This window comes from Ranitomeya variabilis, chromosome 1 (assembly GCF_051348905.1).
Source record: "Ranitomeya variabilis isolate aRanVar5 chromosome 1, aRanVar5.hap1, whole genome shotgun sequence".
In the NCBI taxonomy this organism is placed as follows: Eukaryota; Metazoa; Chordata; class Amphibia; order Anura; family Dendrobatidae; genus Ranitomeya; species Ranitomeya variabilis.
Window position 1 is genome coordinate 206,963,191 of NC_135232.1, and position 17,628 is coordinate 206,980,818.

A 17,628-nucleotide genomic window follows, 5' to 3' on the forward strand; every position below is an offset into this window, starting at 1 on the left:
ACGTAGACATGTCCGTTTTTCACTGTCAGCACGGACAGCAAAACGTCCTGCACACGGAGAACACACATGGATGTCCTCCGTGTGACACGCATCGGCGCTGGGGAAGAAGCACTACTGTTCCCCAGAGGCTGCTCCCCGATGCTGAAGACGGCGCTCATCATTCTCCCCTGCTCTGCTGGCGATCGGCGCAAGCAGAGGAGAATGATGAAGTTTATATTAAAGTCAGAACGATGACAGCAGGTGGGGGCTTTTGGGACTCTTACTCCCATCATCCGACACCTGCTTCCGCTAATAACAGTGACAGCAGGAGCGGATGATCGGGGTATTCCTCAGCCTGCGATATAACAAAATAAATGAATGAAAAACCCGGCGTGGGTTCCCCCCTATTTTCTTGAACAAACCAGGCAAAACTCACAAGGGGGGGGGGGGGGGGCTGAACTTCAGCTTCAGCAAGGTTGGATATCAAGAATAGAGGTGTCCACATGCCTAAACCGGCCTAAGGCTACTTTCACACTAGCGTCGTGCACTGCACGTCGCTATGCGTCGTTTTGGAGAAAAAACGTATACTGCAAAAGTGCTTGCAGGATGCGTTTTTTCTCCATTGACTTGCATTAGCGACGCATTGCCACACGTCGCAACCGTCGCCACCAAAAAACGTTGCTTGTAATGTTTTTTGGTGCGTCGTTCCCATCTTTTCCGACCGCACATGCGTGGCCAGAACTCCGCCCCCGCCTCCCTGCACCTCACAATGGGGCAGCGGATGCGTTGAAAAACAGCATCCGCTGCCCCCGTTGTGCGGCGCTTGTACAGTATGCATCGACGTGCAGTGCACGACGCTAATGTGAAAGTAGCCTTATAAAGGAAAATACATTGCAGCACTCCAGTCCAGGGTTCTGCATTCAATGTGTTGGTCACGTTCACTCAGTATTTGGTTAGTTTTTTACCTCAGTATTTATAAGCCAAAACCATTAGTGGGTGATAAATCCAGAAGTGGTGACGTGTTTCCATTACGCTTTTCCTCTGGTTGTCCGACTCCTGGTTTCGGCTTACAGATACTGAGGTAAAAAAAATCCTCACCAAATACTGAGTGTGTGAACGAGGCCTTCAGCTCCTTATTCTATACTTTGCTTGTCCCCATTGTAATGATTGCATACACCTTGCCCTATTATTGCCTAGGAACTTTCTATATGTTGCACCTGTTCCCTTTACAGTTAGTCATACATATTGTGCATTATCTCTCTTATTAATCCATGGAGCATAGAACTCCCTCTGCCTGGCGTTATAGCCGCGCTCTGGTTGAGCTTTACACCTAGTGATCTATAAGTTTGGATATTTTGTGTTTTAAAAGCTCAGGCAAAAGCTATAAAAAAAAACTGTTGGCAGCTTCCCTTTCCCAAAATGGTGGCCACTACTTCACACATGTATTGAGCATGCTTGGAGCGGCGCACTCTAGTGGCCATGAGTAACTTTGCAGACAAACACATCGGCTTGATCTGAGCATGCTCCGCACAAGCAAACAGACTCGAAGACTGCTGAAACATGTGATAGTACAGACCGGGCTCTGGTGAGCGATTATTGGACACCATTACTAGACACTTGTGTGCAGATTATTGACTAACTGAGCAGTTCTGCAGCTGGGAGCTGTGTGTGACATAATGTGTGTTATGGGGGTGACATGGCTTCAGTAGTAATAGCAGCAAGCGCTGCTTCATGTGTCTCGCTTCCTAAAGGCTCAGAACGAGCTGGAGGCTTGCACATTTAGGGTTAATAGAGTTTCTTATGGAAATTGGAGCTGGAGTGCTGCGGTATCTAATCTGTGTATCCATCTAGATGCTGCAGCTGTGGTAGTGCCCCGGTGATGGGATGCAGTGACCCCTGGCTGGGCTGTACACTGTGTATATATGTATTACACTGTATGTCTGTCTCCCCAGGTGCAGCCGGCCTCTCCCGGAGGAGGGGCACCTGCCTACCTAGGCACAGGGAGTGGTCTGCGTGCAGTCACAAGCCGGAAGAACAATAAGTTCCAGGTGTCACCGACATTTGAATAGTTGGTGTGAGAAGCCGGACACTTCCATCCCGCAGGTCCCGTACCACCGACTGTAGGAGGCATGGAGAAGTGGGCGATGCCCTGAGTGCCCCCGCTGTCCTGCCACTGACTGGAGAAGAGAAGGACTGGTCCCTGGAGATGGGGCCCCTGGCGGAGCTGCTCCTGGTGCTCTGTGTAGTGTACGCAGGAACCAGTGGAGGTAGGAGACATGTCACGCACCTGCTACTACTGCTGGAAGCCCCAGGACATGGGTCTGTAGCTTGTGCTTGCCTTCAGTCCTGGATCTATGACTCCTGGCATGCTATCACAAGCTGGAGCCCGAAATTGGAGTTCACAGGTTCTGGAGACCCACATGTTGCAGACCCCAGCTCTAGTAATGTAGGAGCAGACATTGCCGGAGGTCGGAGCACTGATAAGATCAGGCTCCTATTTCCACAGACCTGTCAGACCTGTCCTGGTCGCTTTCTTCTCACTTGTGATGGAAGTCAGAGGCTCCGTGGCCACGAGCTGGAGTAGCAGCGTCCTGGATGCAGTTCACCTGCGGTGGGTCCAGAGCGCCGCGTGCTACATTAGAAGCACAGCGGATGGGAGTTATAGAAATCCCGTGCCTAATGTGCTTCTGTGTGGTGGTGCCGCAGCATGGCATTTATCAGCAGTCTATTCTGCCTGGTTTCACCCCTTCAGCCTTTCATTAGATCAGGTTTGTCCATACGGTTCAGTAAACACATGCGGATTTTCCTGCGTGATTAGAACGCGGCGCTTTGGACACAGCGAAAATCACTGCATCCAAAACGCTGCTATTTCCTGATCGCCTAAGGCTGTGTTCACACGTTGAGTTTTTGCTGTGTTTTTTTTCTGCAGGCAAAAAGTAGGTTCTGCTGTGTTTGGGTTTTTTTTTTTTTGCTGCTTTTTTCCTGCGTTTTTCACTGTGCATGCTGATACACTATAGTGCCTGGTATTCCTGTTATCTGCACCAAAAGCGCAGCAAAACCTGATACTGTTTTCCTGTGCTTTTGCACCTATTCATTGCTATGGGTGAAAAAATGCCGAAAGAAGTGACATGCAGCAGTTTTCCAGTTTGGCCAGGAAAAAAAAAAAACGTGTATATGAGATTTCTGAAATCCCATAGCTGTTGCTGGTACTGTAAAACATAGCTATTAATTTGCATGAAAAAAAAAAAACGCATCACAAATGCAACTTGTGAACATAACCTAAACTATGTTCACACCGTTTTTTGAGGCGTTCTGAAACCACTTTTTTCAAGCAGAAATTACTTCAAGAAACGCTTTTTTTTTTTTTTTTTTTTCCCGAGAGGAGTATTTTGCAGTTTTTCATAGACTGCAAGGAACGCTTCAGGAAATTTGGAGAGAGCCTAGTTTGGAGACGTTTTCGGCATGATCTGTTTTAAAGACATGACATGCACTTCTTCTTTTCACCAGCTGTTTTTCAAAACTTCTTCAGAAATAAAAAAAAAACAAAACACTAAAATATGAACAGCAAAGTACATTTCCCATACACTTGTAATACCAATCCGGTTAATTTGTATTTAATGAGGATATTGAAGCAGATCTGCCCCCAAAAGCACTGTGCAATCATAGCCTGAATCTCCGTTAACCCTCAATTTTAGGTATCTGTAGAAAAATCTCTATGTGAAGCTGTAACAACTGTAATACCGAACCATCACTCCATCATAATAATAATCTTTATTTATATAGCGCCAACATATTCAGCAGCGCTTTACAGTTTAACCGTTTCAAACACAAGTCATAAGTAACAACGTTAACAATACAATAATTAAAGCAAAATAAGGCGACCCTGCTCGTGAGAGCTTACAATCTACAATGAGGTGTCTGTAAAAAACACTGACAGAGTGCTGCGATTTCACACTGAAATCAGATGCCACTCGCCTTACATCCAAGTCTTCACAGAAAACATCGGACTGACTGCACCCGGATGACGTAATCAGATGAGAGAATCTGCGGTTGTGTGACCCTGGCCTTAGGCTGTGTTCACATCTGATACTTTTATCCACGTGGCCCTGGAGAGTTTCATTGCTCCAATCACACATCCATGAACAAAATGGAGCCGTATCAGAATCGGCCATTAAGGATGAAAAGCATCAGTTTTTCATCAGTTTTTCTTTCATCACTAACTAATCAATTGCGAAGTGTCAATGGAAGAAAAAGTTCAGACCATTTACTTCCTTCAGTTTTTAAAAATGGATGAGAAAAAAAGCCGATGAAAAACAGATGATGCTCTTAAGAGGAAAAACGGTCAATTTTTCACAGATGTAAAGATGTGTAAACTATGAAGGTGCTCACTGGAGCATCAGATGACAGGCGGCGGTGCTGATGATCAGACCCTCACCAAATATTACTAATAGTCTGTCATATGGAAAAAGAACTTGAAAAATTCATTTAAATGCTAAATCTGCCTTAAAGGGTATGTGCAGATGATCAGTAAACGCTGCTGGTTGGACGAGGCGTACTTGTGCAGCGTCCAACCTGCAGCGTCAAGATGTTACAGCATAGTGGATGGGATTTCAAGAAATCCCTTGTCCACTCTGGATCCACAGAAGCCCGCTGATCACCCGCAGAGCCTGACATGTGGCACGTCTCTCCAGACCGCAGCATGTGAATTTCTGCCATCCATTCAGTGAACACAGGCGGATTCACCTGCATTCAATAGACGGCAGCAGTTTGGACGCAGTGAACGTACTGCCTCTTACGGATTGTCTGCACATTGTCATTTTTCAGGGAAGAAAAGGGCGAGTAGCATGTACTGCGCCAAAGAAGCGTTACTCCAGCACCACGTGAATGTTACTCTCTTCTGACCGGAGCCACTACCCCTTGCTCTGATGATGCTTTGTTTGAGTATCCCAGCATGCCCTGAGGCTCGCAAACAAATTGTCATCAAACAGGAAGTGAAAAAAAATAGACTATCAGTTATTGTGTAGTTAGGGAAAGGTAGGGAATTTTTAAAGCAAGTATATTAGACAATAGCTTAAAACTGTAAAGTATGGCAGCAAATAGGGATTTAGATAAAATTTACTTTTGCCTTTGCCTTTTCCCTTTAAGGATCCAAAATTGTGATAGACTTTATATCGGTGCTAATAAATGTTGTGCAGTTGGCCAGACTCACAGTTGTGAGTCTGGTGCATTGATAAAGTGAGTGGTTATGCCCTGGGCTGTGAACCTCCACTCCTCAGATCTGAGAGTGACAGGGTGGGATCTATGGTGATCTAGAGGGCAGCCTGTCAGTCACTGTAATTGGGGGTGGAGGGAGCGCTTGTCTCATGAATACCACTGGGCTCATACTGGCTGCTTTGTCAAGGACCAGGTGTAAGGACTTGCAGCTGTAATATGCTGCCCTTAACTTGGGCAACCTATCATGCTGCCACATTCAGCCTAATGTATTTTCGCTCTGACTCTACATAGACCTCATGTGGGTGTTCGGATCAACCTTTCTACACAAGGAATGATGGTCTGCCATTAAGGGTTCATTTACAGTTGTGGCCAAAAGTATTGACACCCCTGCAATTCTGTCAGATAATACTCAGTTTCTTCCTGAAAATGATTGCAATCACAAATTCTTTGGTATTATTATCTTCATTTAATTTGTCTTAAATGAAAAAACACAAAAGAGAATGAAGCAAAAAGCAAAACATTGATCATTTCACACAAAACTCCAAAAATGGGCCAGACAAAAGTATTGGCACCCTCAGCCTAATGCTTGGTTGCACAACCTTTAGCCAAAATAACTGAGACCAACCGCTTCCGGTAACCATCAATGAGTTTCTTACAATGCTCTGCTGGAATTTTAGACCATTCTTCTTTGGCAAACTGCTCCAGGTCCCTGATATTTGAAGGGTGCCTTCTCCAAACTGCCATTTTTAGATCTCTCCACAGGTGTTCTATGGGATTCAGGTCTGGACTCATTGCTGGCCACCTTAGAAGTCTCCAGTGCTTTCTCTCAAACCATTTTCTAGTGCTTTTTGAAGTGTGTTTTGGGTCATTGTCCTGCTGGAAGACCCATGACCTCTGAGGGAGACCCAGCTTTCTCACACTGGGCCCTACATTATGCTGCAAAATTTGTTGGTAGTCTTCAGACTTCACAATGCCATGCACACGGTCAAGCAGTCCAGTGCAAGAGGCAGCAAAGCAACCCCAAAACATCAGGGAACCTCCGCCATGTTTGACTGTAGGGACCGTGTTCTTTTCTTTGAATGCCTCTTTTTTTTTCTCCTGTAAACTCTGTTGATGCCTTTGCCCAAAAAGCTCTACTTTTGTCTCATCTGACCAGAGAACATTCTTCCAAAACGTTTTAGGCTTTTTCAGGTAAGTTTTGGCAAACTCCAGCCTGGCTTTTATGTCTCTGGGTAAGAAGTGGGGTCTTCCTGGGTCTCCTACCATACAGTCCCTTTTCATTCAGACGCCGACGGATAGTACGGGTTGTACCCTCGGACTGCAGGGCAGCTTGAACTTGTTTGGATGTTAGTCGAGGTTCTTTATCCAACATCCGCACAATCTTGCGTTGAAATCTCTTGTCAATTTTTCTTTTCCGTCCACATCTAGGGAGGTTAGCCACAGTGCCATGGGCTTTAAACTTCTTGATGACACTGCGCACGGTAGACACAGGAACATTCAGGTCTTTGGAGATGGACTTGTAGCCTTGAGATTGCTCATGCTTCCTCACAATTTGGTTTCTCAAGTCCTCAGACAGTTCTTTGGTTTTCTTTCTTTTCTCCATGCTCAATGTGGTACACACAAGGACACAGGACAGAGGTTGAGTCAACTTTAATCCATGTCAACTGGCTGCAAGTGTGATTTAGTTATTGCCAACACCTGTTAGGTGCCACAGGTAAGTTACAGGTGTTGTTAATTACACAAATTAGAGAAGCATCACATGATTTTGTGAACAGTGCCAATACTTTTGTCCACCCCCTTTTTTATGTTTGGTGTGGAATTAGATCCAATTTGGCTTTAGGACAATTCTTTTTGTGTTTTTTCATTTAAGACAAATTAAATGAAGATAATAATACCAAAGAATTTGTGTTTGCAATCATTTTCAGGAAGAAACTGAGTATTATCTGACAGAATTGCAGGGGTGTCAATACTTTTGGCCACAACTGTAAATTGCAAGAATTTGTGACCTAGCATTCTTATAAATTCTTGTTTCTCAATAATCTTGCAGTCTAAACAGGCTGCCAGTCAACCGACGAACCAGCAAAACACCCGACCGTACGGTGATATGATCTTTCTTGGCAGCGCATTGTTCTGTAACCAGGACTCGCACTGCTGAGACCAATGGCAGCCTAAGCTCACTGAGTGATCTGTTACAGTTCGTTATGTGCACATCGTTAAAAATTGTTTTTCTATGTAAACATCCTATTAATCGACTGCCGATCAGCAAAAAAAACTGTTCATCAGCGGTTGCTTGATGCTGCCATTCTGTTCTTGTAAACAAATTTTAAAGTATGCAGCATTAACTGCTGTGATCTGTTTTTTTTCCGGCTAAATGGGTGTGTTAAAAAAAACAAAAAACACAGATGCCATACTTAATGACAGCCAATATGTTTGTTTTACTGACCTGAGGCACAAAAGTGACTAACATGTCACGAAGGGTAAAAGTGCAGCAGGTATAAACTTTACATTATAGGTGACATCCTGCTGCAACAGCCACAATTGGTGTTATCACTGATCATGGCTGTTTAACCTGCTAGATGCTTCTGTCAAACATCTAGATGGTTAACAAATTGTGGGGGCCCCCTCTTTCATGGGGTATTCCCATCTTCAAGATCCTATCCCAATATGTAGTAGGTGTAGTAATAATATGAGCAAATACCTTCAATTAGAAAGTAGTATAGTTCTTCTGATTCGCTATGTCACTTACCCTATGTGCAAAGCATTGCAGTAGCTTAGGTATCCATGGTTTCGACCACTCATATAGTGACAGTAAATGAATCAGCTAGTTGATAGTGGTCATAACCATGGATACCAAAGCTACTGCATTGCTCTGCACATAGGGTAATCGACAGAGAATCAAAAGAACAATACTACATTTCTAATTGGAGGTATTTGCTAATAATATTATTATTATTACTACACCTACTACATGTTGGGATAGGATCTTGGAGATGGGAATATGCCTTTAAGTCCATCGACATTCCCGCAAACATGAATGTGGTCCTGATGGTTGCCATGGCAACCTAAGGCCAAGTACCTTGCTTGGATTCTGCCAGCTATGGTGGTGTCAAAGTAAAGTAGACACCCTGGAATTATTTATTACATTTTTGTGTAGTATTACTATCTATTTTTTTAAGGTATAAAATCCAACATTTGAAAATTGCAAATTTTCGTCAAATTTCCAATACTTTCATAAATAATCGCAAAACGTATCAACCCAAATTTACAAGTAATAAAGTACAACATGTATTCTAGAAACAGTCTTCGAATCACTGAGAGATGTTGAAACCTTCCAGAGTTATGTCCACATATGAGCTTTTAGTGAGGTTTTGATGTTGCAGATTTTCATCATGAGAGCATGAGAGTTCTATAAATCTCATCTATTTTGCTGGAACTTTAAGGCTATGTGCACACAGTGCATTTTTTATGCATTTTCGTGCAGGTTTTTCTGCTATAAAATGGGTAAAAAAGGCTATGGAATCCTTATATAAGCAAGCTAATTCAATGGCAATCCTGAAGTGCTCTGCACATGATCAGTACATTTCCTTAGAGTATTTGCAGTGCATTTTTTTTTTTTTCTGCAGCATGTCAATTCTTTGTGCCGATTTGTAGCGTTTTCCACACATTGACTTCAATTGAGCCAGTCAAGTCCGCAGGAAAAAAAACAAGGGTATAAAAATGTTTGCGGATTTACTGCATTTTATCATGAGTTTGCATTTTTACCGGCTTTCTATGGTATTTCCCACGCTGTCATCTGTGTGACAGCGTGGGAAACACCGGCGGGGTGATTATTGGCGGTAACGCAACCACTGGTAAGACCGTCGGCCACAGCGCTGCGGGGTCATCCTGTCAGGTGTCTGCATGATCCAATAGCTATAACTGTGACCCGCGGTAATGCTACCGTTAGTAAGACTGTCGGTCATAGATCTGCGGGGTCATGCTGTCAGATGTCAGCGTGACCACGCAGAAACAATGTGACCTGCGGTAAAACGCTTACTGCAGTAAAACGCTTACTGCAGGTCAGCAGGCGTGGGCTGATGAGACTATTGCTCCCATCAGCCTACGTCTGCTGTCACTGAGAACAGTGATGGCAGGAGCCGCTGATGGGACACGTAGTCTCATCACCCGGCAACTGCACACACTTTAAAATAAATTTTAAAAAAACAAAACACAATGTGTAAAATATTTACATACGGTACATATTCAAATAAAAATAAAAAACCCATTATACTCACCTAACACTAAATCCCTTGTCTCCTAGAAAAAATGTAAAATAATAAACAACATATACTCACCTGTCTGCCGTAGTCCACATAATTCTGAGTGTCCCACGGCGATCTCCCTTGTAGAGATGTGACTGCTCTACTTGGCCACCATCAATACACTGACAGGAGGTAATCGCTCCCATAGTGTGTCACTGAGCTGCTGTGAGAGAGTTCATCAGCTCCCATGATCTCTCTTACGGCACCACTGCTGTGAGAAAATTCTCATGCAGTGATGGTGCCGTAAGTGAGAGCATCGGTGCTAATCAGCTGATGAACTCCGGTGAACTCTCTCACGGCAGCTTAGTGATACACTGACAGGAGGTAATCGCTCCCGTGGTGTATTGCCGGCTGTCTTCAGGATCGTCGTGGAAGATTATGGATTATCTTCCCTGCGGACAGATGAGTAATATTGTGGTTTATTTTGTTTTTGTTGCAGGAGACGTTGGCATCAGTGGATTAAGCGTCCGGTAAGTATGGTTTAATTCAGCTTCAATAAAGGAGTCTGTGTCATTACTTCAAATAAAGGACTTTAGTCTCTGTGTCTGTGTTTTGATAATATCACTATGGGGTTATTAATGGGGGCGTCTTATAGACGCCTCTCCATTACTAACCTGCGGGCTTGATGTCACCTGATAATACAAAGGTGACATCAACCTCCTCAACCATCACCCCACTTGCCACCGCTACAGGGCATGTGGGAAGAGTGAGGGTAAGCTCCAGATTTGGCGCATCTTATAGATGTGCCTTTTCTGGGGTGGTTGAGAGCTGATGTTTTTTTGCTTTGAGGGGGCAATATCCATGACCCCTTCCTATGCTTTTAATATCAGCCCGCAGCTGTCTGCCTAGCCTTTGCTGGTTAGATGTTATAGGGGGACCCTATGTAAACTTTTTTTCTGGGGTTCCCCTGTAAACTAGTCAGTAAAAGCTTAGCAAACAGCTGTAAGCTGATATTAATAGCCTGAGAACCTTTATGTCTATTGGCTCCTTCCCAGAATATTAACCCCTTCATAACCAGAGTGTTTTTCGGTTTTGTGTTTTCGTTTTTTGCTCCCCTCCTTCCCAGAGCCATAACTTTTTTATTTTTCCATCAATATGGCCATGTGAGGGCTTATTTTTTGTGGGACAAGTTGTACTTTTGAACAACACCATTGGGTTTACCATGTCGTGTACTAGAAAACTGGAAAAAAAAATCCCAAATGCGGTGAAATTGCAAAAAAAAAAGAAAAAAAAAAGTGCAATCCCACACTGGTTTTTTGTTTGGCTTTATTGCTAGGTTCACTAAAAGCTAAAACTGATCTGCCATTATGATTCTCCAGGTCGTTACCAGTTCATAGACATCAAATATGTCTAGGTTCTTTTTTTATTTAAAGGGAACCTGTCACCTCGTTTTTTCGGTATGAGATAAAAATACTGTTAAATAGGGCCTGAGCTGTGCATTACAATAGTGTAGTTTGTGGACCCCGATTCCCCACCTATGCTGCCGAAATACGTTACCAAAGTAGTCGTTTTCGCCTGTCAATCAGGCTGGTCAGGTCGGATGGGCGTGGTGTCTTCCCCCAGATCTTGCGTAGTTTTCCGTTGGTGGCGTAGTGGTGTGCGCATGTCCAAGGTCCCGAATCCTGCACAGGGGTGTGAAAATAGCAGCGATGTCCGTTATTCCATTGGTGGTCGGTGGGCGCGGCCATCTTGCTTTGGCCGCGCGTGCACAGAAGCGGCGCTCTGCTGGCCGCGGCTTCAGGGAAATGGCCGCGGGCATCCGCGCGTGCGCAGATGGCTATCGCGGCGGCCATTTTCGTGAAGCAGAGTTCGCATCTCGGCTTCACGAAAATGGCCGCCGCGATAGCCATCTGCGCACGCGCGGATGCCCGCGGCCATTTTCCTGAAGCCGCGGCCAGCAGAGCGCCGCTTCTGCGCACGCGCGGCCAAAGCAAGATGGCCGCGCCCACCGACCACCAATGGAATAACGGACATCGCTGCTATTTTCACACCCCTGTGCAGGATTCGGGACCTTGGACATGCGCACACCACTATGCCACCAACGGAAAACTACGCAAGATCTGGGGGAAGACACCACGCCCATCCGACCTGACCAGCCTGATTGACAGGCGAAAACGACTACTTTGGTAACGTATTTCGGCAGCATAGGTGGGGAATCGGGGTCCACAAACTACACTATTGTAATGCACAGCTCAGGCCCTATTTAACAGTATTTTTATCTCATACCGAAAAAACGGGGTGACAGGTTCCCTTTAAGTGATGGAAAAAATTCCAAACTTTGTTAAAGAAGAAAAAAAAACAAAAAAAACGCAATTTTCCAATACCTGTAGCGTCTCCATTTTTCGTGATCTCGATTTGGGTGAGGGCTTATTTTTAGCGTTCTGAGCTGATGTTTTTAGTGATACCATTTTGGTGCGGATTCGATCTTTTGATCACCCGTTAATGCATTTTAATGCAATGTCGCGGCAACCAAACCAACGTAATTTTGGCGTTTTGACTTTTTTTCACACTACGCTGTTAAGCGATCAGGTTAATCCTTCTTTGTTATTCATAGACCAGGCGATTCTGAACGTGGCGATACCAAATATGTGTATGTTTGATTTTTTTTTTTTATTCTTTTATTTCGAATGGGGCGAAAGGGCGGGAATTTGAACTTTTATTTTTTTTTTTTTTTAGTTCAATTTATTTATTTATTTTTTTACTTTTGCCATGCTTAAATAGTCTCTGATAAGAGCCTAGGAGCTGGCACAACTCGAATCAGCTCTGCTGTATAGAGGCTATGGTCAGATCGTCTCTATGTAGTAGAATTGCTGAGTTGCTATGAGCGCCAACCACTGGGTGGCAATCATAGCAATCCGGCACTGACAGACATAGACAACCTCTGGCTGTCATGTTGATAAATCGATGACCTCCGATCACATGACGGGGGTCACCGGTGTGTGTATTTCCAGCCCGATGGCCGGAAGCTCGATTTAAATGCCGCTGTCAGTGCCGCTGACAGCAGCATTTAACTAGTTAATAGCCACGGGTGGATCGCACTTGCACCTGCGGCTATTGCGGGCACATGTCAGCTGTACAAAACAACTGACATGTCTCGGAAAAGATGTAGGTTCGCCGTCGGAGCCCACATCAAAGGGAGGGATACTGACATCGGCGTACTATTATGCCCATTGTCAGTAAGGGGTTAACATCAGCTGCCGGCTTTCCCTCTGCTGGTTATAAAAATTGTGTGGGAGCCCACGCAATATTTTTATTTTTTTTTCTTTAAAATGAACAGTTGCTGTTTGGTTACAGCCTATGGAGGTTAGCTCTGTTAACGCTCCTACATAGGCTGGTGACTGTGTGTCTGTCTGTGTTTACTTACTGACTTAGTAATGAGGGTGTTGGGCTGACAACTTTTCATTACTAAGCCTAGGGCTTGGTGTCAATGACAGCTGCTGACACCAAGCCCTAATCCCATTACTCTGATGCTACTGCATCAGAATGAAAAAGGTGGTGTCGAACCAAGAAATTACATGTCAAAACTTTTTTTTTAAATATCTTTATTTAGCTCAAAAAAGCATTCATTGCTGCACAAAAACGCATACAAAACCGCTGCAAAGTGTGCGTTTTTGCTGCCAAGAGATGCAGAAACCTTCCAGAAATCTCTGTAAGCAAATACTCAACATGCGCACATAGCCTAAGGCTACGTTCCCTCGATCAGGAAGTAGCAGCTCTTTGGACACAAGCGGATTTACTGCATCAATACGTTTCTATTGTGGAAATTTCTGTTGCGGAGACTAGCGTCTGCACGACAGAAGATGACACCCGCGGTGCGAGTTTACGAGCCGCAGCATAAGTTAATGCCGCGTCAAATAGAAGCACAGTGAGCATGGAAATTCTATAAATCCCATCCACTGTGATTGAACCTAGAACGCAGCGTTTTGAATGCAACACAAGTGCGCTGAGTCCAAACCGCTGCTGTTTCTGATCGTGGCCATGTACCCTAAGACGCTGCAGTTTTGATAAAGCAGAATACAGTGTCAAACTCGTCATGGGAACACAGCCTAAAGTGACACACATCAGATTTGAAAATTGGGCTTGTCACTAGGGGATTAATTTTGTCTCCTAAAACTGGATATCAAGCAGATTTTTTTTTTTTTTTTAATTCACTTGCGGATGGCATATAGATGACAATAAAAATGTGGAAAAAAAAATGGACGATTTATTAATATGGCTATCTGAACCCTGCCTTAATATTGTGAAAAGCTTCCATCTCACCAAAGCAAAGTTCATAGAGAAGTAGCTCTTATCATTCTGACCCCACACTTGGTAAATAAACTTCTTCTGATCTTCATTACTAGTTTCCTCAAGGACAACCTGAAGTCTTGTGCACACAGCATTGTTCTAAGGAAATCTATAGGCACATATTGCATTTTGATTACGTTCCTCAGGTGTCATATTACTAAGAGATTCCCGCTACAATGCTGTAATGAGAGAGACTTACCAGCAGCGCATGGTGTATCGCAGAGCTGTAAGGCTATGTTGCCTTTTTGTTATGTTTTTTTTTTTTCTGCATTTTTTCTGTAAATTAAAAGCTGAATTTTACATTACCAAGAAAAGCTATAAGATTTCAGAAATCTCTTGCACACACACTTTTTTTTTTTTCTGACCAGATTGAAAAACTGATGCGTTTTTTAAAACAGCATCATGTCCCTTTCAGCATCTTTGCAGCGTTTTTCACTTATAGAAAGAAATGGGTAATTGCAAAAAAAGCAGCAAAAAACGCAGGTATCAGGTTTTGTTGTGTTTTTAGTGGAAAAAGACAGGTACATCAGTTTGTGAAACTAATTTATTTTTGTGATTTTTACCAAGTTTAAACCATAATGTTTTGATCTCTTCACCTGAGAATGTCAGAGCTGGCACGTATTAATTAAACTAATGATAAGTAAACATTGCAAACCAATGTGTAAAATTAAACAATACCTGACCAACTCTAGGGCTGACCAAAGTGTGAAAGTAAACAGTGCCCGACTTGCAAAATGCACTTCTATTGTCTTAATTAAACTATTCCCAACCAGTTCACCTGCAAGGTGTGACCCTAGCCTTAGCGTGCTTTCACATTGCGTTTTGCTCTGTGCAAAACAGGAGTCAGAGTGAATGTGCGCTTTGCCATGTATCATTTTCTGGCGTATATGCCTACTTGAGGCGTACACCCAGGCGTAGTAGACTTCAATTTGTGTGTCCACCTCCAGTAGGCATATACGCCAGAAAATGATGTACTGCAGAGCGCACTTTCACTTTGTCAGCACCATTACAGTCTATGGCCCCGTTGGTGCATATGCTCGAATCCTGTTTTACGGGGGCGATGATTCGTACATAAGCCACAACAGACCAACGAACAGGTGGAAAAATGCAATGTGAAAGCATCCCAATACAAAACTGCAGTGACTCCATGTTTCCCGCTGCCCATCTTCCATCTTCACTACATGTGATTTATTTACAGTACATGTTTAACCCCTTAAGGACCGCTGATACGCCTTTTAATAGTGTAACAGTGATCCAAATAAAGGGGGGTTTGATATACTATATTTTTATCACCGTTTAGTTAGATAACAATAATAAAATGTATTTTTTTCGGGTTAGGGTTGGGACTAGGGTTAGGGTTGGGGCTAGGGTTAGGGTTGGGATTAGGGCAGAGGTGTCAAACTGCATTCCTCGAGGGCCGCCAACAGGTCATGTTTTCAGGATTTCCTTAGCATTCCACAAGGTGCTGGAATCATTCTGTGCAGGTGATTAAATTATCACCTGTGCAATACAAGGAAATCCTGAAAACATGACCTGTTGGCGGCCCTCGAGGAATGCAGTTTGACACCTCTGGACTAGGGTTAGGGTTAGAGCTAGGGTTATTGGGGTGGGGTTAGGGTTAGAGCTAGGGTTGGGGTTAGGGGAATGTTTGGATTAAGATTAAGGATGTGTTGGGGTTGGAGTTTCCACTGATTAGGTACATCAGGGGGTCTCCAAACGCGACATGGCACCAGCCAATTTTGTGTTTAAAAAGTCAAACGGTGCTCCCTTCCTTCTGAGCCCTTCCATTCTTTCACCCACATACGGGGGTATCGGCGTACTCGGGAGAAATTGCACAACAAATTTTGTGGTCCATTTTCTCCTGATACCCTTGTGAAAATAAAAATAAAAAGTTTGGTTCCAAAGTAAATTTTTTGTTTAAGTAAAATCTTGATTTTTTTTTTTCCTTCCACATTGCTTTAGTTCTCAGGAAGCACCTGAAGGGTTAATAAACTTCTTGAATGTGGTTTTGCGCATCTTGAGGGGTGCAGTTTTTAGAATGGTGTCACTTTTGGGTATTTTCTGTTATATTGATCCCCAACTCACTTCAAATATGAGGTGGTCCCTAAAAAAAAATGGCTTTGTAAATTTTGTTAGAAACATTAGAAATCACTGGTCAACTTTTAACCCTTATAACGTCCTAACAAAATAAAATTGCAGCTTTCATCCTTTTAACTTTGGGAAATGTAAACTCTGATAGGAAAGTGTTATAATTAGTGATGAGTGAATACAGGTCCTTCTAAAAAAATTAGCATATAGTGTTAAATTTCATTATTTACCATAATGTAATGATTACAATTAAACTTTCATATATTATAGATTCATTATCCACCAACTGAAATTTGTCAGGTCTTTTATTGTTTTAATACTGATGATTTTGGCCTACAACTCCTGATAACCCAAAAAACCTGTCTCAATAAATTAGCATATTTCACCCGTCCAATCAAATAAAAGTGTTTTTTAATAACAAACAAAAAAACCATCAAATAATAATGTTCAGTTATGCACTCAATACTTTGTTGGGAATCCTTTGGCAGAAATGACTGCTTCAATGCGGCGTGGCATGGAGGCAATCAGCCTGTGACACTGCTGAGATGTTATGGAGGCCCAGGATGCTTCAATAGCGGCCTTAAGCTCATCCAGAGTGTTGGGTCTTGCGTCTCTCAACTTTCTCTTCACAATATCCCACAGATTCTCTATGGGGTTCAGGTCAGGAGAGTTGGCTGGCCAATTGAGCACAGTAATACCATGGTCAGTAAACCATTTACCAGTGGTTTTGGCACTGTGAGCAGGTGCCAGGTCGTGCTGAAAAATGAAATCTTCATCTCCATAAAGCATTTCAGCCGATGGAAGCATGAAGTGCTCCAAAATCTCCTGATAGCTAGCTGCATTGACCCTGCCCTTGATGAAACACAGTGGACCAACACCAGCAGCTGACATTGCACCCCACACCATCACTGACTGTGGGTACTTGACACTGGACTTCAGGCATTTTGGCATTTCCTTCTCCCCAGTCTTCCTCCAGACTCTGGCACCTTGATTTCCGAATGACATGCAAAATTTGCTTTCATCAGAAAAAAGTACTTGGGACCACAGCAACAGTCCAGTGCTGCTTCTCTGTAGCCCAGGTCAGGCGCTTCTGCCGCTGTTTATGGTTCAAAAGTGGCTTTACCTGGGGAATGCGGCACCTGTAGTCCATTTCCTGCACACGCCTTTCCACACCAGACTGTCCACTGCTTCCTCAGGTTCCCCAAGGTCTGGAATCGGTCCTTCTCCACAATCTTCCTCAGGGTCCGGTCACCTCTTCTCGTTGTACAGCGTTTTCTGCCACATTGTTTCCTTCCAACAGACTTACCATTGAGGAGCCTTGATACAGCACTCTGGGAACAGCCTATTTGTTGAGAAATTTCTTTCTGGGTCTTACCCTCTTGCTTGAGGGTGTCAATGATGGCCTTCTTGACATCTGTCAGGTCGCTAGTCTTACCCATGATGGGGGTTTTGAGTAATGAACCAGGCAGGGAGTTTTTAAAAGCCTCAGGTATCTTTTGCATGTGTTTAGAGTTAATTAGTTGATTCAGAAGATTAGGGTAATAGGTCATTTAGAGAACCTTTTCTTGATATGCTAATTTATTGAGACAGGTTTTTTGGGTTATCAGGAGTTGTAGGCCAAAATCATCAGTATTAAAACAATAAAAGACCTGACAAATTTCAGTTGGTGGATAATGAATCTATAATATATGAAAGTTTAATTGTAATCATTACATTATGGTAAATAATGAAATTTAACACTATATGCTAATTTTTTTAG

General features: G+C 43.4%; 1 protein-coding gene across 2 annotated transcripts in view; it reads left to right on the forward strand.

Annotated features, from left to right (window-relative positions):
* The first annotated feature begins 1,392 nt into the window (after positions 1-1,392).
* Positions 1,393-17,628, forward strand: part of VSIG10 (V-set and immunoglobulin domain containing 10) — a 37,597-nt gene continuing 21,361 nt past the window's right edge. Inside the window, exons 1-2 of one of the 2 annotated variants that reach the window (XM_077292233.1) lie at positions 1,393-1,564; positions 1,932-2,246. In XM_077292233.1, coding sequence (XP_077148348.1) covers positions 2,186-2,246 — 61 coding nt within the window. In that variant the 5' untranslated portion in view covers positions 1,393-1,564; positions 1,932-2,185. The remainder of the gene's footprint in view (positions 1,565-1,931; positions 2,247-17,628) is intronic. The other variant, XM_077292229.1, reaches the window with a different exon arrangement.